This window comes from Podarcis tiliguerta (genome assembly GCF_965153285.1).
Source record: "Podarcis tiliguerta genome assembly, chromosome: 8".
Taxonomy (NCBI): Eukaryota; Metazoa; Chordata; class Lepidosauria; order Squamata; family Lacertidae; genus Podarcis; species Podarcis tiliguerta.
Window position 1 is genome coordinate 60702968 of NC_139541.1, and position 21614 is coordinate 60724581.

The 21614-nt window shown below is 41.4% G+C and overlaps 1 protein-coding gene across 3 annotated transcripts in view; it reads right to left on the reverse strand.

Moving 5' to 3' along the window:
- The window catches only part of RUNX3 (RUNX family transcription factor 3), a 167059-nt gene that overhangs the window by 117444 nt on the left and 28001 nt on the right, over positions 1–21614 (reverse strand). The window contains exons 3-5 of one of the 3 annotated variants that reach the window (XM_083455670.1): positions 8214–8279; positions 7995–8126; positions 7531–7630 (exon numbers count right to left, since the gene is read on the reverse strand). In XM_083455670.1, coding sequence (XP_083311796.1) covers positions 7531–7588 — 58 coding nt within the window. In that variant the 5' untranslated portion in view covers positions 7589–7630; positions 7995–8126; positions 8214–8279. Of the gene's footprint in view, positions 1–7530; positions 7631–7994; positions 8146–8213; positions 8280–21614 lie in introns of those variants that run through there. The other 2 variants (XM_083455669.1, XM_083455668.1) reach the window with 2 other exon arrangements.

Consider the following 21614-nt stretch of genomic DNA (forward strand, 5'->3'; position numbering starts at 1 on the left):
GTAACTCCCACACATCATACTGAGATTCTGTGTTTATCAACCCAGTTATACTACCAACTGAGAGTGGCTGGATAAGTTAAACCGAGTCAACACTTTCAGTTCAATTAATAATAATACTTAGCATTTAGATAGCATGATGTAATATTTGTAAAAGTATTTCCTACGTGCTTGGCATCGTACAATTTGATTTGATTTTTAAACGCTCTGGGTTCTAGCACAATATTATTTCAATTGTTTTTAGGAAGAGGAAGAGGACAGAGAAGGTATATTCAAGTAGCAATCAATACAATTTTGAAAGAGGTTATTGCCATAAACCCCAAAGCGTTTTTATCACTTCTGCTTGAATTTGCTGTTACACATGATGACGACGACCACAGCTAAAGTAATCTGTGCTGTATACTTAAAAAGGAAGCAGACTACAAGACTGATGGAATGCTATGTCAAACTGGCAGATTTGGCTATCATGATTTTGCAGCCAAAGACTTTGTAGTACTAACAAATGGCTAAATGTTCTGGGGACAAGAAAGAGAATGAGATAACTTGTAATCTTTGATTTGTAATTATATATTCCTTGTTCATGCAACCTTAAGAAAGCATTCTTACATATCACTAAGTCATAATCAACCTAGTCAATCAAACAATCAATGATTTTGCCGTGCTAAAAATATAAAAAGCAAATAAACAAAGGAAGTCCGAAGTTTTGACCACAGGTTCTCAGTCACATACAAACACAAACCCCGATCGCTTTCAAGGGTTCAAAGCACAACTTCACTGCCTCATGTACAAAATCCTTACTACAACAGGGTAAGGTTAGTTCAGTTTTATTATATCCATATTATACGTTTTTGGGGGTGAGGAGACTGAGGCTGAAAAATGGATTTGAGGCAGTGAGCTGGGTGACCTTAGAGGCACCTCGTATGTTCATAGCAGAAGTGAGTTTCAAATTGGGGACTCCCAAGTCAAATCATAGCTCTGTGTTTTAGCCACGATGCTATACTCACTTTCAATTACTCAAAACAACTTTAGGCTGGACTGGGTAGCTAACAGACTGAAAAGTATATAGGCCAACAGGTAAGTTTTTCTGTGCTTTTTAAAGCTGAAGTTAATTGTTAACGGAATGACAAACATGGCTGATTTGTTGAGATGAACAAACAGTTTCAATTTCAACCTTTAAATTCCGAGATACAAACTTTACATCAAAACTCGCTGATGTAAAAAGGTGGGTAGTTTGCTGTCACTTTTCTGACTTTTCTACACCAAAATATCTCCACCAATACTCAAAAATTATGGCTGAGATTCAAAACTTCTTAGGTGAATTAGAAACCCACAGTTTGAACTCTGAATCTCAGAACACAGATTGGATGTCCTAACTTTTTGGCATCCAATATATTAAATTTATTTGGAATGCATTCGATGTTGAAAATAGGGCCATTTCAATTGAATTCAAATTTGTACTATGCAGTTGTGGTTACATTCTACTAATGCTCCAATTACATTATCAGGCAGGTGCCATCTCTGTTTTCTTCTTGGCACCTATTGAATACTTCTCTTTATCAAGAAGTCTTTTAAGCGGAGATTTTACCTCATTCTAGATTTGTATTGGATTTGTTATTTTATAGAGGATTTTTAAAAATACATGCATTTTTACTGTTGATTTATTAATTGTTACACTGCACCAAGATGTTTCATAAGAAGCTATTAATAAATGGCAATAAATGAATAAACAATGCTTACAAAGCAACAAATTCTTTTGGGCGTCATAAAATGTACCCAGAGTTTCTCCACTGCAGTATCTGCATAATAGAGTAAGAAATCTGAGCATGTTTTGTGCTGTGAAAAATAATTTTTAAACAGATATCTTTTGCAAAAGCCAATAGAGCTGAAAAGAGGTTTTTTTTAAAAGGGCAGGGATTAAATGATGAAGCGGTTAGAGCATCTTTCTTATGAGAAAAGGCATTTGGGTTCTGTTTTAAGTTAACAAAGGCAATAGAAACTTATAAAAGTATGAATGGTGCAGAGAATGTCCTGATAGAAGTCATACTTGAAACTGAGGGGCCTTCAAAACAAGTTCTTTCTAATTTTAGTCAAAACAAATAACTTCTTTACATATAACATATAATTAACAGTTGGAATTTTCGAGCTTAATATACAGCGGTGGCCACATGCAGGGGCATGAGGTGACTCAGAAATACAATAAATAAATGTATATTGCTTTTTACTTGGACGACTGTGTCAATTTCAGTTTCCAATTTTTCCAATCCTACAATCAGTTCACTATACTTCTTTATCACTTTGCAGTTGTTGTTTTTCAAAACCCTCATAAAAGAATTGTCAGCATTTTAGTGCAAATTTCTCGTAAAACACACCTTTTAAAATGCAGTTTTGCCTGATGTGCACATTTTTGCAAGCAGCCTTCCCTAATATACTGCATTCTGTGTGTGTTATTTTCACACATAATATGCATTTTTATGCACACTTTCCCCTAATTATGTACTTTTGTACACTTTTTTTTAGATGAACCGGAAAAACCCCCACCCATTTGGTAACAGTCAAAGAAGTAAGAACATGCAAATTATCTAGGTTCTCACTAAAATGCTAAAGCAAATTTCTTCCCCCTCCCTACTTTTCACTAGAATTAGCTAAATCCATGATCTCTCAACGGCTTTTTCTGCCATGGCAAAGACCTGCAACAAAACGATGTTGTGTGGACCCATGCCTTCCAATAGTCTTGCTGCTCAGGATGTGAGCAGAGAATTCCTTAATTCAATTATTCCGACCCCTGTTTTTCCACTCCTCCCATTACTCCTCCCAACAGTCAGCCATCATTCTGCGGCTTCTGAGCATGCTTGGGGTTCTCATTAGGTTATTGTGGAGGGTTCTTCCCCCATTCCATTTCCCTGCTTAAGGGCTTTTTTTCAGGGCGGGTACTTCTGCAAACCTTGGGGTTTCTTCAAGCTTGCTGATTCCTTCCCTTTTCTTGTGCGTGAATGGTGTCATTTGGTTGGACAAGAGCACAATTCAAAGTGTTGGTGTTGACCTTTAAAGCCCTAAATGGCCTCGGCCCAGTATACCTGAAGGAGCGTCTCCCCCCCCCCATCGTTCTGCCTGGACACTGAGGTCCAGCACCGAGGGCCTTCTGGCGGTTCCCTCACTGCGAGAAGCAAAGCTACAGGGAACCAGGCAGAGGGCCTTCTCGGTAGTGGCGCCCGCCCTGTGGAACACCCTCCCATCAGATGTCAAAGAGAAAAACAACTACCAGACTTTTAGAAGACATCTGAAGGCAGACCTATTTAGGGAAGCTTTTAATATATGAATGACTATTGTATTTTAATAGATTGCTGGAAGCCACCCAGAGTGGCTGGGGAAACCCAGCCAGATAGGTGGGGTATTATTTATTTATTTATTTATTTATTTTCGGATTGCTAAAGAGAACCATCACTTTCAGTGGCTTTGTGCCCTTGAGTGCCTGATGTTGCAGGTGAACAAAGGAGGGCTGTTGTGAGATGCTGGACTTGAGGGATTTCAGCCTGATCAAGGAGGGCAGTTATTAATGTTGCACAAATCCATAGTTAGATAGAGGGAAAGTGGCATTCAACTATGTTCTACTCAGAATAGCTGCATTTAAATGAATGGATTTATGTTATGCATGCCGATTATTTTCAGCCAGTCTACTCTGAGTAGGACTAGCATTGGCTACAACCCAGATAAAGCATATACTACTTCTACTAATTGATAGCATTCTCCAAAGAAACCTAAAGCCCACAAATTCACAGATATGTGCCCAAGATTCTTCTTACACTTTGCTCTTTTCCAAGAAAAAGATGCGCTCAGCCAGACAACAAGCCAACAAATACAGCTAGGAAACAGGGCAAAATTGGGGGCCAAATTCCACAATATTTTGCTGGTACTTTTCCTCAGAGAATAATATCCAAATACACACTGAGTAGAACGGAAGAACAACCTCCTGCCTTCTCAGCTTTAAACTTGAGCAGTTCTTACTGGATTCAAGTCAGCCCAATTTCATGGTTGCTTTAGGGTTACCTCCTCTGTATCTGCCAGGCTTCCTGTCCTTATAAACTTTTAAAATGTTGCTGGGTCTGTTCTAGATACAGGAAAGTTATACCGGTTGGACTTCTGTGTGATATGGAGGTGTTAAAGGAGCAGAAAGTAAAGGTGTTCTTAGTGGGTGTCTTGGGAGCCTGAGTCCCTGGTTTTTGCCATCGACACAGATCTTCTGCCCCTTCTCCCTCTTTGAACAATGTATTTTTAAAACTTTACAGGGTAGCTGGGTGATTTGCAAAGTGAGACTCCAGATACCCTCCATCTTAATTTGCCTGGAGGGAAATTTGCTTGCCATAGGTAGGGTTCGGTGAATCTGTCAATTTAGATTTCTCTCTGCTTCCCATTTTTCCAGTTGTAAATACTGTTCTCCGCATTTCCACATATTTTTTGTTGTTGTTTAAATTTTCACGAAAATTCTTCAACATTTTAGCTTAAATGTCTCCTAACATGCACATTTTTTCATGCAATTTGCCCAATATAAATATTGTTTTTCAAATGACTTTTGCCACACACACACACACACACACACACACACACACTTTTATCTTCTGTATTGAAATCCATATATATCATACACGATCTTAAATACACGTACAAAGAAAAGGTAATAGTGATAATAATATTAACTTTTGCCTAATATAATGCCCTTTTGCTCATTATTGTCACTAATGTATATACTTATATGCACACTTCACCCTAATATAGACATTTTTGTCCACATTACTTGGCTGGATCTGCAGTTCATGCAATCCTACATGTTAAGGATTACTCATATGAATACTTATAAAGGATTCAAGAGGGTCTGTGGTCCCAGGAGAAAATATTGGGGCCGGCAGGTAGGGATTAGTGGAAGGGGCTGGGGGCCGAGTTAGATGGTGACGATGAGTAAAATGAGAGTAATATAAAAATGGGCTAACCAGAACAAAATGACAAATGAAGATGCTGGATAAGACAAAAGCACACACACACAAAATCCTTTAAATAAATAGAGCAGCACACATGCAACAACAAAAAGGAGGACAGCAAAGCTAAACTATCAAAAGATAACTATGAGTTGTCCTTTTAAGTTGAGTGAAACAATTGGTCTTTTGTGGAGGTGAAAACAAATTGCAGGAAGGTGTTGTTGTTTTTTTAATAAAAGCACAAGGTGAGCTGAAGAAAAACCTTCATTTGGCAAGAACACTGACGCTGCAAGACCCTGGGGCACAATACCTCCTAAGGAGACAGCGCTCAATGATTATCCTAAGTAGAACTTATTTTAGGTGCAAAAGTGGTTCTCAGAACAATATTTTTAGGTCAGTTATATGAATTCTGCAAAACACTCCCCCCCCCCCAAGTTTAGGTCAAGTTAAAAGGTTGTTTGCAAGCAGAGCGAAGAAATGAGCCAACTCTGAACTAGGAAATTCTAATAGCAAGAGATGCAAAAGTTCCTGCAAATTCAATCCCCAGTCTTAACTTTTCACCTTGATTTCAATAGGACCTAAGTGTAAATTTAGACTTGATACAGCCCAATGTTGTTCTTTCCTCCCTCTCCTTTGCAGAAGAATATTATTATAGAAACTAACTAGGAAGCTGATCAGCAACAGTCTGAAGAACAGGTTAAAAAAAGAAAGAGAAAGAAAGAAGCACAATTTCAAAATCACACAATGAAAACTAATGGAACTCGCCACCAGCAGGCATGGTGATGACCACTACTTTAGGCGGCTTTTAAAAGCACGATGAAACAAATTCATAGAGAAGGAGGAAGAGAAGTCTATCAATGGCTAGTAGCCATGTTGGCCCTTAGATGGAACCACCAGACACTGTAGACAAGCAAAAGTGAAGGATAGGTTGACTACTTGCTCTGTTTGTAAGCTTTGAAACGACCCTAGTAAACCGCTAAGGGAGACACAATGTGGCATTGTTTCAATATTTGGTCTGACCCAGCAGAATTCTTTATGCCCAGGGTGAAGGATTGGCTCAGGGAGACAAAATGACATAAACCAGAATTTACAAAACCAGACAACATGCTCTACAAACCCAAAAAGAGCTCTAGAACGCTCTCCCTGCCCCCCATGGGGTCCTTATTAAGAGGAATTCTCAGAATAATTTGTGACATGATCTGGGGATGGAGGAAGGGGAGAATGGGCTACCCCCTCTTCCCACACTTTTATTTGGTGGGTGGGTGTACACAGGGGTCTTGAAGGTGCCTAAAGCATCTCTTTGGAAGCCACCCAAAGAATACAAAATGGTCACGTGAATTTGGAAAGATTCAGAAATAGGAGACAATGAGTGATATTCAACCAAGTTTTACACAGAGTAAACCATTAAATTAAGGGGTCAATCAGTTACAATGAGTAAGTCATCATGATTACTATTAGCATCACTGATGTTATTATTTTAATTCATTTAAAATTTAGTTGAATACTACCCAAGATTCTTGCTAGTTCTTGTACAGGGATTTTCCTGGTCTATATTGACTGTGCATCTATATTTCTTGCTAGTTGTTTGGATAACTTGATTTAAAAGCAGGGTTACAAATTTTAGTACTAAGTAAGTTAATAAATACAATATTCTGATGTGACATTTCCCCAAACGTTAGACCAGAGAAAACTGGTTTACAATCAAAAGACTACAGAGCCGAGAGCGGGATGGGTGCCTTGAATGAGGGCCCAACATCTGAGGACATTTTCCTGTATATCCCATTCCCATTTCAGTGGTTTATGCTGGAAAGCCTCCTCGGGGATTTTCGTTAGCAAGTAATGTGGTCAGTTGCTCAGCTGGTCCAAGTTTTTTGTGTCCTCAGCAACTAAACCCCCCTGATGGCTTGAAAGGCTGAGTCAGTCTTACCAGCCTTTAAAGCTCTTCTCCAGTCTACCTCCACTCCACCTTAGCTGAATATTAAGCCCAGATATAATATTAAAAAACAGACACTCATAGGGTCTGTCTAACAGTTTAGATGCAATCAAACCATGGTGGGAAATTTGTAGATGCAAAAACCATGAACTCAACGAAACAGAAAATTGCAATCACGTCACGTTCATAGGTTCAGATCCATATTAAGCTGCAGAGATGAGTTATGATGACTTATTTCATCGACACTTAAGTTCAACTGACTTAGTCTCTTGATACAACCTATAGACTTCAGCTGACTATCATTTTTCTTGGCACTTGAGAAGAATGGGAAGACAGCATCCTTGATGGAACACACACATCCACAAAGCCCAGGCACCAAAAATAAATTGGGAAAGCACAATCCAGAAAGAGGTGGAAAGTTTACCATCCCCTCCTGCCACGGATTCCCCTTAAGCATCATCCAGACATAAGGGGGGGGGATTTTTCCCTCTACCACCCGGTTTGCAAAGAGCGAACATCCAACTGAAGATGTGCCAATGGGATTATTAAAAGAGGCTGTAAGTTTAAGCTCCCTTGAGTGACAAACAACGGCGTTTCCTGCCTCGAAGGAAAGGATGAAAGATTTGTACTCACCACGCAAGAAGGTTGAAGAATAGGTTGTAAAGGAATCAAATATGCTGTTGGAAGCCATGACCCAAATCTACGACCCAGATTGTCTTTGAGCCTTACACTCCTTAGGAAACAAACAAAAAAAGAAAACCATAAAAAGTTTAAACTGAAATGCAAAAAGAAAAGTGAAAAGGGGGGAAGAGGGGAAAAAATCAAAAGAAGTTTTGTGCCTGTTTATAACCAAGAATCCGATTCCACAGCAGCACCACAGGAATGTTCAGCCACAAGTTTCTCAATAGAAGCATATGCGCGCCGGATCGTCATTAGGATGAAAGGGGAGGGGAAGGCAAACTAAGCTTTCAAAGAGATAGATACACACATATACCCCCCCAAAAAAGAAAAGAAAAAACAATATAATGTCTTGGAAGTACGGAAAGCAAAATGTATGAATGAAATACTGAATGAATGAATGAATGAACGGAACTCACCTTATGCAGATCCAAAACACACGGCTGGTGTGGAAAAACACGAGGAGGAGGTAAACCTCCCTGTCGAGGTTCGGGTACTCCTTCTAAATTGTTGATTGCAGTCTGCTTGTGGTTCTGTGGTTGCCTGTGAGGCTTGAAAGAGTGTTATAAAGTCAACCCTACTTTCTGAGATGCAGATGACTCTAAATCATTATTTGTTGACTGGAAGAGCAGAGTCACCTGATCTGTGATGTCACCACCAGGCCCTGCAATATCTTTGTGGGTTCTTCTTGGTTTTTCTCTCCCCTTCAAAAAATAAAATAAAATTACTGGTTTAGAACATTTTTGGTTCACAGGAGGCCTTGTTGACTCATTCACAGCTTATAACAAATGGCACTGAGAAGCAGCAGAATTTCAGCTGCTATGGGATTGGGCTTCCTTTTTCATGAATTGATGCTGTTGCCCTCAGAAAGGGAGTCAGGAAGAGCACTGCAGGTTTCCGATTGAAGTCGCCGCCCATTTAATATTCAGTGGTTTTCGCTTTCCTAACTGCTTTTTTCTCTCCCACATTTACCACTTGTCTGTATCTTGTTTTATTTTTCTCCCCCTTTTGGCTTTCTAAGACCTTCAGCTCTACGAGTGACTATTCTTGCTGCCAAGACTAGTTCCATATGTGTTGATGGGTGGTTCCTCTTCAGAGGGATTTTCTGTGAATTAGTATTAAGTAAAAAATATGGAGCACATGCAGCAGAATAAACATCGCAGGCTGAAGAGGAGGAACGGTGGCCTTTTAAAAGTGCAAAGCACAGAATTTACAGGCGCTGCAGTGACTTGCAGAGCACGTGGTCTGTGTGCAGATGGTCCCTGGTTCAAATCCTTGGCGTCTCTGGTGAAAAGGGATAGTAGGAAGCTGGCGGTGGGAGAAAAACACTCTGCGGAATGCCCTGGTGAGCTGCTGTCACTCAGAAGAGAGGACACTCATCTAGATGGCTTGAATCAGGCTAAAGCAGCTTTGCATGTTTACACAAATAAGCAAATAAATAAAGAGCAAAATCACTTACATAACAGAGACAAAATCTTGATCAAGAAAGGTCTTGATAACACTTTACTGAGGAAATGGAGCAAAACAGTGTATAAACTGAGGAGAAATAAATACAGTGGTACCTCTGGTTACATACACTTCAGGTTACTTATGCTTCAGGTTACAGACTCTGCTAACCCAGAAATAGTGCTTCAGGTTAAGAACTTTGCTTCAGGATGAGAACAGAAATCGTGCTCCGGCGGCACGGCAGCAGCAGGAGGCCCCATTAGCTAAAGTGGTGCTTCAGGTTAAGAACAGTTTCAGGTTAAGTACGGACCTCCGGAACGAATTAAGTACTTAACCCGAGGTACCACTGTACAAAGGTTTCATAGTTCAGGCCTTATACATAACAGGGAGGCACACAATCATATACACAGAGAAAAAACTCCCTCAGAACTACACAGCCAATAGATAGCTCAGTGAGCATTATACCACTCTGCATGGTTACTAAGCAACACCCCCACCTGTCCCCCATCCTGACTTTAAGATTAACAAAATTAACCCTTAAGTTACAAAATGAATTATCCTTCCTGATGTACTTTTGCAATCATTCATTCGGAGGTATGGGGAAGGAACACAGGAAGCCACATTACAATTAGTCAGACCACTGGACTATCTAGCTCAGTATTATCTACACTAGCTGGCAGTGGTTCTTGGGGGTTTTCAGGCAGGGGTTCTTTCCAGCTACACCTAGAGATACCAAGGAACGAACCTAGGACCTCCTTCATAAAAAGCCGATGCTGTACCACTGAGCTAAGGCCCTTTCCCATATGCAATTGTTATAGATGCACATACTGGGAATACGTTGTAGGCTCCACTTTCCTGTTAGCCCTGGGCCCCTCCGACTCTTAACCCAGGACTAGTTCCCTGCTGCCTATTACTCAGAGTCAGTCCAAAGCTAGTGACTTCCCATGGATAAAACAAACTGCATCTGGGGCTGCATCTACTTGGTTTGTATGCTGAAGTGGGAGGGGTCACCCTGGAAGGCTGGAAAACAGAATATCTGCCTGTCAAGTTGAAAACTATCACCCCAGGGAGAAAGGTTCTAGCTGAGCCCTTTGCCTACTATGGTTGCTGGATCAGGTCAAATGCTTATCTAGTCCAGGTCTCTGCCCTCACAGTGACCAACCAGATGCCCACAAGAAGCCCAAAAGAACCTGAGCACAACGGCACTCCCACCACCGACATAATTCCAAGCAACTGATATTCAGAAGCATCGTGCCTCTGATTGTGAAGGGAGAATATAGACATCATGACTAGCAGCCATTGACAGCCTTATCCCCTGTGTATTTGTTTAATCTTTTCAAGTCATACAAGTTGATGGCAATCGCCACCTCTTGTGGGAGCAAATTCCAGATTTTTACTAAATACATTGTGTAAAGGTGTACAGTGGTACCTTGGGTTAAGTACTTAATTCATTCCGGAGGTCCATTCTTAATCTGAAGCACCACTTTTGCTAATGGGTGCTGCTGCCGCGCCACCAGAGCACGATTTCTGTTCTCATCCTGAAGCAAAATTCTTAACCTCCAGCACTATTTCTGGGTTAGCGGAGTCTGTGGCCTGAAGCGTATGTAACCTGAAGCGTATGTAACCCGAGGCACCACTGTACTTTCTTTTGTCTGTCCAGAGTCTTTCAAAATTCAGTTTTTGTGGATGTCCCCAAGTTACATGGATGACACCCTGTATCAACTTGTAGAACCCTATCAGTCCCTCCCTTACTCGCATTTTCCATAAAGTAAAAAGCCCCAAATGTTGTTACTGTCCTCCTCCTTGATTGTTTTCGAACTGCAGGTAATCATTTCTTTCCAAGCATAGGGAGGAAGCATTCAAAAATGTTTTTACCCAACAGCAGAAGTGGTAACACTGCCTTCTTCTACCTTAGCATCCAGTCATCTCATGCTATCCCATGAATTTTTGCAAAACAATTTCTTCTTAAATAATGCAATTTTGTAGGTTACCTTCCCTAATACATATGTGTATTGTTATGCACACTTTACTATAGTGTGTGTGGTTTTTTTTACATATGACTTGGCTGAAGAGCTGCACTTCAAAATTTGGAGAAGTGCAAATTTCCAAGGATGGCTCCATTTTGGTTTCTGTATTGTTTCGGGAAGTGCAAATTAGGGATGTCTTTAAATGAGAACTCAATCAAATTTCTCCCCCATGCCTAAATTAGGCACTGGCCTGCCACTGGCATGAAAGCAGACAGACAGACATCTGCTCATATGCCCATACCAATTTGCATGTCTCTTCGGCTTGTGTCCCAGACAAGTTCTGAAGAACTACAGCAGCAAAATAAGCACAGGAGCAAAGGCCAACAAAAAAAGCTATGGAAAGTCCATTTTTAGTCATTTGGGGGAGGGGTTTCTGTCCAAACTGGATAGGAGGTCACTGCACATTTTAACAAAATTATAAAGTCATCAGACAAATTTGTTAACATTAACAAATCTATTCAAATAAAATAGAACTTCAAAGATGAATAAATACTATAGTCATTTCTTCAAATCTCTTGGCTTTGACTGTGGCTAAGTCATGAACTTTTGAATTATAGTGCTGGAGGAGACTCTTGAGAGTCCCATGGACTGCAAGAAGATCAAACCTCTCCATTCTTAAGGAAATCAGCCCTGAGTGCTCACTGGAAGGACAGATCCTGAAGCTGAGACTCGAATACTTTGGCCACCTCATGAGAAGAGAAGACTCCCTGGAAAAGACCCTGATGTTGGGAAAGGTTGAGGGCACAAGAAGAAGGGGACGACAGAGGACGAGATGGTTGGACAGTGTTCTTGAAACTACAAACATGAGTCTGACCAAACTGCGGGAGACAGTGGAAGACAGAAGTGCCTGGCGTGCTCTGGTCCATGGGGTCACGTTTAGTCGTGTCCGACTCTTCGACTAAACAACAACAACAAGTCATGAATGTTGCTATTTCTACAAGGGAATCAAGGTGCTGCTCATAGATGCGTTTCATTTCCCCACCCATCCTCCTAAACAGCTCTGTAAAAAGATAAGGCTAAGTTAAAGACTTGTCAAAGTGAACTTTGTTGCTGAGTTAGGAAACTGAGGGCATAAGAATATAGACTAATTATGACCCTAGTGGTTAAGTCAATTCTCCAAGGATCCTGGCCTAGAAAAACCCCAGGGCTGACTCTACATGATTTCCTTAAAGCAAGAACTTACACAAACTACAGGTGGAAAGCACTGTTTTAGAAGAAGCATCTCTTTGTCACTCACAAGGAAGGAGTGCCTCCCCCATGCCTGCTATGATATTATCAATGCTTCACCTAAAAAGCAAAAATGCTTCTTGCTTCAAAACCATTCATTTTTATTTTCATGCTTGTGTGTGCCTTTCAATATATAAAAAATAACTGAGGAAGTCTACAATAAAGCTTACAATAATAAAAATGCAATAAGACACCATAAAGCATATGGTCTGCAAATATATGGAAATCAGTGACTAAACGCAATCCTATACAAGTTGTGGCAAAAATTGAGCTCAGTGGGATTTACTCCCAGGTCAAGGTGTATTAAGGCTGCAGTCTCCTCATGAAAATAAACCAAAGAAGTGCTGTATTTTATTGCCTGGGAGTAAACTTCATTGAACTCATTGGGACTTAGACTTCTGACTCCAGGTGTACCTGACTGCATTGCTATTTCATTAATTTGGTGACAGACCTACTTATTAGATGGGTTGCCATAGTCTCCTCTAGCCGTGGAAAACTTGGGGGCCAAATGCAGGCCCCCCTGGACCTCTCTGTCTGGTCATTGGGTCTCACCCCAGGCCACATATCCCACTGGACCCACTTCAAAGCCAAGTAGTTTTTTGCAAGGCTAGAATATGGCCTTGAACTCTGAAAATGCCTATTCCTTGTCTGGGTGGAGGGTAGAAGCTTGCTCTATGTAAGTCACATTTACATTTGCGTGGACAGGCGGAGTCCCCCCAACCCTAGGCGACTCCCGAGTGAAATAATGACTCAAGACAATGTGCTATGGGATTAAAATTGGCCACAACTTTATAAAGTTTCTGATGTAGGGAGACCTTGGCTCAGGCATTGGGCGTTTATCCTTCCTAGTGCCCAGCCAGGGATCTGGGGGACATCAGGGTTATCCAGAATGTGGATTGGGCTGGCTCTGGAAAATATATGTTCAAGCAGAGAGCCCGCCCCTGTTTTGCCACCATCTCAGGGAAGAGCAATGACAACCTCTCAGCATATGGCCAATGCCTCCCCCAATGCTTCACACACACACACACACACCCCAATTTAGGGATGATAGACTAAAGGATTCCTCCCAAGGCTTGAAACTGCCAAAGTTGTGATGTTTTGTTATGGGGAAGGCAAAACTTGCCAATGCAGGAAAATTCCTTTCCGGCCCTTCAACAGCAACCATGACGTAGAAGCGCCCGTGTACCTGTGGAGAAGAGGTTAACCTGCAAAAGAAGGCTTAACTGAGGGAGGGCAGGGTGGGAGAAGCTCTGGAGCCAACTGACGATTCCCAGGTAAGATCCACCCTCTGTTGTGTGAGGAGGGCGGTACCTCCCCCTACCTGACCAATCCCCTGGCAACGCCTCCCCAGGCGGGATTGGGCAATTGGCTGAGGTAGGCAGAGACCTCCAGGTATCCAGCCTGAGGAGTGCGAAACCAGCCCATACTGCCAGGAGCCACATGGGATTGGGGGGGGGGGCTGCGTGCGACCATGCAAAAGGCACCTTCCCATTTGATGTGGGGAGCGGTCATTCTTTCTCTATCCATCGCTGGCACGTGGCCTTTAGAAAGTTTTTCAGAAGGGAATGCAAGCCTTGGCCTGAAAAACGTTCCATACCCCAGGTCTTATGCCTTGGTTTTGAGGGCTGAATAGAGCAAAGAGTTGCCACCACTTTTTTCTGTAATTATTTTCAGGGAAATTATCCTCCGTTTCTACAGAACAGGGCTCAGCTGTTTAAAAGGAACTGAAATAAAGTAGGGATTGGCAGAGGGAGAGGTTTACACTGATGATTTTATAGCAACAAAAAAGAGACGGGGGGGGGGGGAGGAAGGGAAACAGCAAAAGAGCCTTTAGACTATCTGGCCATCCCTCGACCATCTGCCTCAGAGATGCACAGAGAAGGGTCTATGAGACTTCACAACGCTTCCTTGTCTCCTGTTCAAACCGCAGCGCGAACACTCTCAGGTCCCTACTTTTCCACATTGTATCTTCCTGGCTGGCCATGTAACACCGGAAAAAATGCCGAGCTGCAAGTCATGTTCACGACTCCTTTGATAGGCCTTAACGGACAGCCAAGGGAAGCGACGATGACGGGGCAGAAAATTCCTCAAACTTTGCACAGCGCTGTGAAGCAGAGGTCATGTCTCTCCTCACCTTACATGTCCAGAATGCATAAAACCTCAAAAATGTGTGGGGAGGGGAATATGGGGGGAGAGAACAGCAGCAGAGTTTCATTTTTAAAGGGTCCTTCACTCAGCAATATTTATTGGAGTTCAAAATTTAAAACACACATGTGCAATGTTTATGTATTTGATTCTCAGTTCATTTAAATTGATTTATAGTGGACACTCGGGTTGTGGACGTGATCCATGCGGGATGCACGTTCACAACCCACAGCGTTTGAAACCCGCGTCTGCACATGTGCAGGTTGCGATTCGGCACTTCTGTGCATGCACAGCCGCCGAAACCCGGAGGTAACCCGTTCCAGTACTTCCAGTACTGTATCTACATTTATTTAAATGTAAATCCCTTTTTTTCCAGCCCACCAAGCATCCTCACAGTCAAATTTCAGATAAAATTTCAGATCCTCAAACGGGCAACTCCCTCCCAATTCTTTTACTAGGTAGTTGACAGAAAAGTGAGGGAAGAAGACACACACCCTCGGTTTGTTGTTTAAATCATTCTGTCGGCTTAATCCTACATACAGAGGGTGCATGCCCTCTGGAATCAGTTACCAACTGAAATTAGGTAAGCATCTAGTATCTTGATATTTATTGAATATATTTTCGTTTAAGATGGTTTTCCCTGAAGTCTAAGCCAGTCCTTCTATGGAATATCAATAAGGAGGGGGGAGAAATTCCATTCAAATCACATTTAAAGGTGAACCCCCCTAATCTGCACTTCCCCAAACAATATGCAAGCCAAAACACAGCCATCCTTTGAGATGCACACCTCTCCAAATTTTGCAGTGCGGTTTCCAGCCTGTAATGTGTGCAAAAATGAGTCCTTTTAAAGTGTGTGTCAAGATGCATATATTAATGAATATAAAGTACAAAAATGCATTTTGTTGCAGTCAACCTACTATTACATAGAGTAGACCCATTGGAATGAATAGCAATGAATAGCAATGTCTAACTTGGGTCTGTTAACTTCAGTGGGACCACTAGGAGTAAAAATTAAAGGTAAAGGGACCCCTGACCATTAGGTCCAGTCGTGACTGACTCTGGGGTTGCGGCGCTCATCTTGTTTTATTGGCCGAGGGAGCCAGTGTACAGCTTCCAGGTCATGTGGCCAGCATGACTAAGCCGCTTCTGGCGAACCAGAGCAGTGCACGGAAATGCTGTTTGCTCACCCCATCGCGGGGATTCAAACCGCCAACCTTCCAATCGGCAAGTCCTAGGCTCTGTGGTTTAACCCACAGCGCCACCTGCGTCCGGAGTAAGAGTTAGTTGAATGTAATACATTATATTAGGGAAAAGAGAATTGCAGGCATGTATTTTCGGCAACATTGCATACAAAAATGCCCTGATTGCACTACTAATTTCAGCCCTGATTGCACCACTAATTTCCAGCACTAATTCAGAACCCTTTGCTTGCAAACAGTGGTGGGAAACCTGAAGCCCTCCTGATGTTGCCAAACAACAGCTCACATCATCCCTAACCATTTGCCATGCTGGCTAGGGTTGATGGGAGATGGAGGATACCAACACCTGCTTCTTCATCTCAGACTTGTGGAGAAGAGACAGGTGAGGCAAAAGCTTACATATTCCCAGGTATTCATCTATGTCCTCCTAGGAAGAGCCTGTCTGGTGTATGTCCCCAAGTCGTCTGTCCATGTGGTACAGCACTGGTGTAATTGTAGTGACTAGGAGTGTGCAATGGCTAAGAGTGTTCAATTCTTTCCTCAGCCACAAACCAACCAAATGGTCTTGGGCAAGTGTTCTTTCACTCCTTCATCTGCAGAATGAGGATAATAATATTCTCATGTGCCTTATGAGACAGTTGTTTAGAGTACAGTAAATGTTAAAAGCATTTAGTATGATAGGTACTTCTGAGTTGTTTTTTTAAATTGTTTCCTGATCTGCGCTGTTTAGAACTGCTAAACTTTGACAGGCACAAACCTTACCGGGATTTTTTTGGGTCCTGTTCCATCTGAAAGGTATTTAAGGGGTTGAAGACTTTGCTTCCATGCAATTGTGTGGGTTTTTTCCTCCCCTTTCTTGGCAATGAAATCCCCTCCTCTTTGGTTAAATCACTGCATTTTTTTCCATGGGTGTGTCTTAACAAAAACTAAACACTCCAGTTTTGCTCATGGAGTCAACCCTAAGGGCTTATTATGTGGTGTAGAAATTGGTGGGTATCCCATATGTTATCCATATACTGTACCAGGGAACTTAACATGGCATTTAACAGCTAGTCCCAAATTTCACTCTCTAAATTCCATACACATCTCTAGATGTATAACAGTTCTGCTCACATATTTATAGCCCATACCTATGTAAGGTTACTCAGAAGTAAATCCCTACTGAGGTCAAACCGTTTACGTCAAAATTTCAAATATAGCCAGGATAAGACCAGATGGGACCAGCAAAAGCATTTAAAACAGGAATGGGAGGCAATGGCTTGGGGATATTTGCAGATTTAGGCTGCAAATCTCTTAACGCCTATGTACATACATGGGACTGACTCATTGAATTCCATGGGGCTTATGTGTGAGCCTCTTGGGCTTGCCGATTGAAAGGTTGACTGTTTGAATCCCCTTGATGGGGTGAGCTCCCATTGCTCTGTCCTAGTTCCTGCCAACCTAGCAGTTTGAAAGCACACCAGTGCAAGTAGATAAATAGGTACCGCTGTGGCGGCAAGGTAAATGGCGTTTCTGTGCGCTCTGGTTTCCATCACGGTGTTCTGTTGTGCCAGAAGCAGTTTAGTCATGCTGGCCACATGATCCAGAAAGCTGTCTGTGGACAAAAACTGGCTCCCTTGGCCTGAAAGCAAGATGAGCGCCATACCCCAGTCTCCATTGAATGGACTCGTCCAGGGGTCCTTTATCTTTACCTCGGCATTGCTGTGATCCTTTGTACACTTATTGGAAAAAGAGATGGAAAAGCAGAGCTTTCTGTTTCTCATTTCACTAACCTTAAATTCAGTTCGCAACATTTCTGCAGCAGTTTGAGATTTATTTATTTAAATCCTCATGAAAATTCTTCAGCATTTTAGTGTAATCGTCTCCTAATAAAGACATTTTTGTATGCAGGCTTGATTAATGTACATATTTTTGGAACTCAATTTCCCCTAATGTAACACATTTTTGTATGTTATTCTCTTTTCTTTCTTTTTGGTGTGTTATTTTCTCTGGTTATGGAACAATTGATTGGTTCAAAATTGGGAAAGGAGTACGACAAGGCTGTATATTGTCTCCCTGCTTATTTAACTTATATGCAGAATTCATCATGCGAAAGGCTGGGCTGGATGAATCCCAAGCCAGAATTAAGATTGGCAGAAGAAATATCAACAACCTCAGATATGCAGATGACACAACCTTGATGGCAGAAAGTGAGGAGGAATTAAAGAACCTTTTAATGAGGGTGAAAGAGGAGAGCGCAAAATATGGTCTGAAGCTCAACATCAAAAAAATAAAGATCATGGCAACTGGTCCCATCACCTCCTGGCAAATAGAAGGGGAAGAAATGGAGGCAGTGAGAGATTTTACTTTCTTGGGCTCCATGATCACTGCGGATAGTGACAGCAGTCACGAAATTAAAAGACACCTGCTTCTTGGGAGAAAAGCAATGACAAACCTAGACAGCATCTTAAAAAGCAGAGACATCACCTTGCCAACAAAGGTCTGTAAGGTTAAAGCTATGGTTTTCCCAGTCGTGATGTATGGAAGTGAGAGCTGGACCATAAAGAAGGCTGATCGCCAAATAATTGATGCTTTTGAATTATGGTGCTGGAGGAGACTCTTGAGAGTCCCATGGACTGCAAGAAGATCAAACCTCTCCATTCTTAAGTAAATCAGCCCTGAGTGCTCACTGGAAGGACAGATCGTGAAGCTGAGGCTCCAATACTTTGGCCACCTCATGAGAAGAGAAGACTCCCTGGAAAAGACCCTGATGTTGGGAAAGATGGAGGGCACAAGAAGAAGTGGACGACAGAAGACAAGATGGTTGGACAGTGTTCTCGAAGCTACAAACATGAGTTTGACCAAACTGTGGGAGACAGTGGAAGACAGGAGTGCCTGGCGTGCTCTGGTCCATGGGGTCACGAAGAGTCGGACACGACTAAACGACAACAAATTTTCTCTAATATCATGTTTATGCATACTTTCCCCTAATATATGCATTTCAGTAAACAATTGTGGGTTGCAGAGCAGCCTTCAGAACATTTCGGAAAAGTGCAAATTTCAAAGGATAGATGTACTTTGATTCACATATTTTTTTCAGAAAGTGTAAATGTGTAAGATTCATAAGATCCCTAATTGGTATTAGGGATGGGTGACAAATTCAAGTATGCTCTCAGTTAAAGGTGAACTTCCCTAATTTTCACTTACATAATTCAATATATGAAATGAAACACACACATCTTCAGAATTCTCACTTTTCTGAATTTTGCAGTGTAGTTCTCTAATCAAGTAAGATATGCAAAATGCATACGTAATAGTAATGTGTGCATAAAAATGCATATATTGGTGACACTAACACACAAACAGGCATTATACAACATGTATATTAGGTAAAATGGCATTAAAATGTAAACAGTAGGAGAAATCTGCTTGAAAGTGCTGGTGTGTTTTCATAAAGACTTTTTTAATGCAAACTGATTTGGTAATGTGGAGAACTGAACAAATCTGTAAAAATGAGAAATGGAGAAAGCAAAACTGACAGATTTAATGATCCCTGCTTCTAAATAGGTATGCATCATTTCATTGCATTGCAGTGCTCATAAAGTCACCAGTTGGAGTAAAAATATTTTGCTTACATAAAAAGGTGCCTCAGAGAACTGGGCAGTAGATTTTAATATTTTAAAAAGTCATTTTCAATATACTTATAAAATAATCTAAATTAGAAGTGCTATCTTGGGAGATTCATCTCTGCCTTTGTGTGTGAGAAAGCCTCCTCAAAGCTTATTTTTTCTGTGACCCATGCAAGCATCAGCTTAAAGCAATGAGGCTCTCCTGCCCCCACTTTCAAAGTCTTTCTTCTTGTTGTCAAAATCAAATTTACACTGAGTTAATAGATTGATGCATCACTTGACTCACTAAACACATAGTTTATCCTAAAATTCATTTAACCAGGTAACTCACAGCCCTATTGAACCCAAACACAAACTTTTTAGAAATCTCTCCAGATTGGCTTTTTAAAATGGAAGGAAAGAAGCAATACTGCTATTTAAAATTCCCAGTTTAGATAGACCTTAAAAATATACTTTTACATTTTTTCATACAGTTGGTAAGTTGATCAACAAAGGGTATTTAACAACAAAATACATACAAAGTTGGTAAATGGAGACTTTCTACTGAAAACAAAGGGGTAGATTTTTTTGATTTATTTTTTTTATGTTACAAAACAGGCGTGCCAAGGGAGAGACTGGCGCAGATGAGTCTGGGGACAGACAGTTTGCTGTGGTTGCCATCCTAACCAAAACGCCACAGGAAACCACTAAGTCTAAACAAGAGATTGACATCATGCCAGACCTTCTCTGCTTCCCAAAATGGCAGGGAGCCAAACCTTGGAGGGCCTAATGTTCCCTGGGTGTTGGGACCAGCTTCCTGGGGCATTTCCTCTCCAGCCTTGTCCTTTCAACCCTAAAAGCAGGGATAGGGAATATTTTGCAGCCAAAGGAAGACTCACTAATACTGTAGAGTCCTCTTCATTATGGTGGCCACTTATATATTGCCAAAAAGAGGAACTGTTTCACGAAAACAGATGACAAAAGAGGAAAACAGATTTGCAGAATACTTGCATATGATAATTTGTTTATATTGTTTTAGCTTCAGAAACAATTACTGTTGAATATAAATCTAATACATCTCACCATTGTAAAGATATATTTGCGCAGATCTGCCATGGGAGTGATATACATTTGATTTGAATTCCCCCAATCAACAAAGCTAAGAGCGTCTGTCTTCAATGCGGGGTTCTGCAACCAAAATATGTATATTAAGGGAAAGTGCCCACAAAAATGCACGTATCAGTAAAAGTAACATTATCTTAGGCAAAATTGCTTGCAAACATGCATATATTAGGCAAAAGTAGGAGAAATATGTATGAAAATGCATGTGAATTTTTGTGCAGACTTCAAAACAAATCCACAAACTGATTTAAAAATGAGATGAACTGAATGTATGACTGAATTGAATTAAAACTAAGAACCTGAATATTACTTATTTGTCCATCTCTACAGCAGGGTTGGAAAGAAAGGCTGACCTGGCGAACTTTGTGCCTGCTCACTCTGCTGTCCAGTTGCTAATTGCTGATGGACAATTTCGAAGCCCTTAATGTTCCCTTCATTGTTTTTTTATGTTTAAATTGGTTTGGGGCTAGACAGTCTTTCAAATGGTCCTGACTGAGCAGTATAGTGTTGTTCAGGAAACATTTAAACCTTGTTCTGAATGCCCACTGCCCCTGCTTTTATAGATCATATTAGAAGTTTTGAATCTTTCATACTAGATGGTATTCAGTGTGTCCACACAGCCTTGCCTAACATGCCCTAGTGGATGCTCTTGTCTCCCCATCCCAGCTAAGGTAGCAACTCACACATTGCTAAAGCTTAGGAAATCATCTGAAAAATTCATCTGGATAAATTTGCATATGCCAAATTGATTGGATAGATGCAGATTTAGAAAGTAATTAGTTGGTTTTTTTAAAAAAATAATACAATACTGTAGTGGAAAAGAGAGTGATGAGGCGAGTTTCCTGTGCCTGTTCAATCTGCTGTCCAGCTGCTGCTAACGGTGGGTGGGCACCTTCAAGCCCCCTCCTACTTTCCCTTCTTAGGTGTCCTTATTCTAGGGCTGGTCAGCCAGATGGGTGGTGTATAAATAAATCATCATAATCATCTTTATTATTATATTTTCCCCCTTGCTGGACCCCCTTCTCTTTGTCACCACTGCCTGTTCATTCCTGCTCTCCCAATCACGTCACTGTTTTCCCATCTCCTTGCTATTGAGGTTCTTTGTGTGTCTATCAGTAGGCAGAGTGAAGCATCCACCTCAGTTGGCTGATTTGTGCCTTAGTACTTTGACCGGTATGGAGATTCTCAACTGGTGGGGGAGGGAGGCACCATTTGATGCTCTGCCTCAAGCAGCAAAATGACTTGGGCTGGTCATCCTTGCATGCTTGGAAAGGGCAAGTGAACAG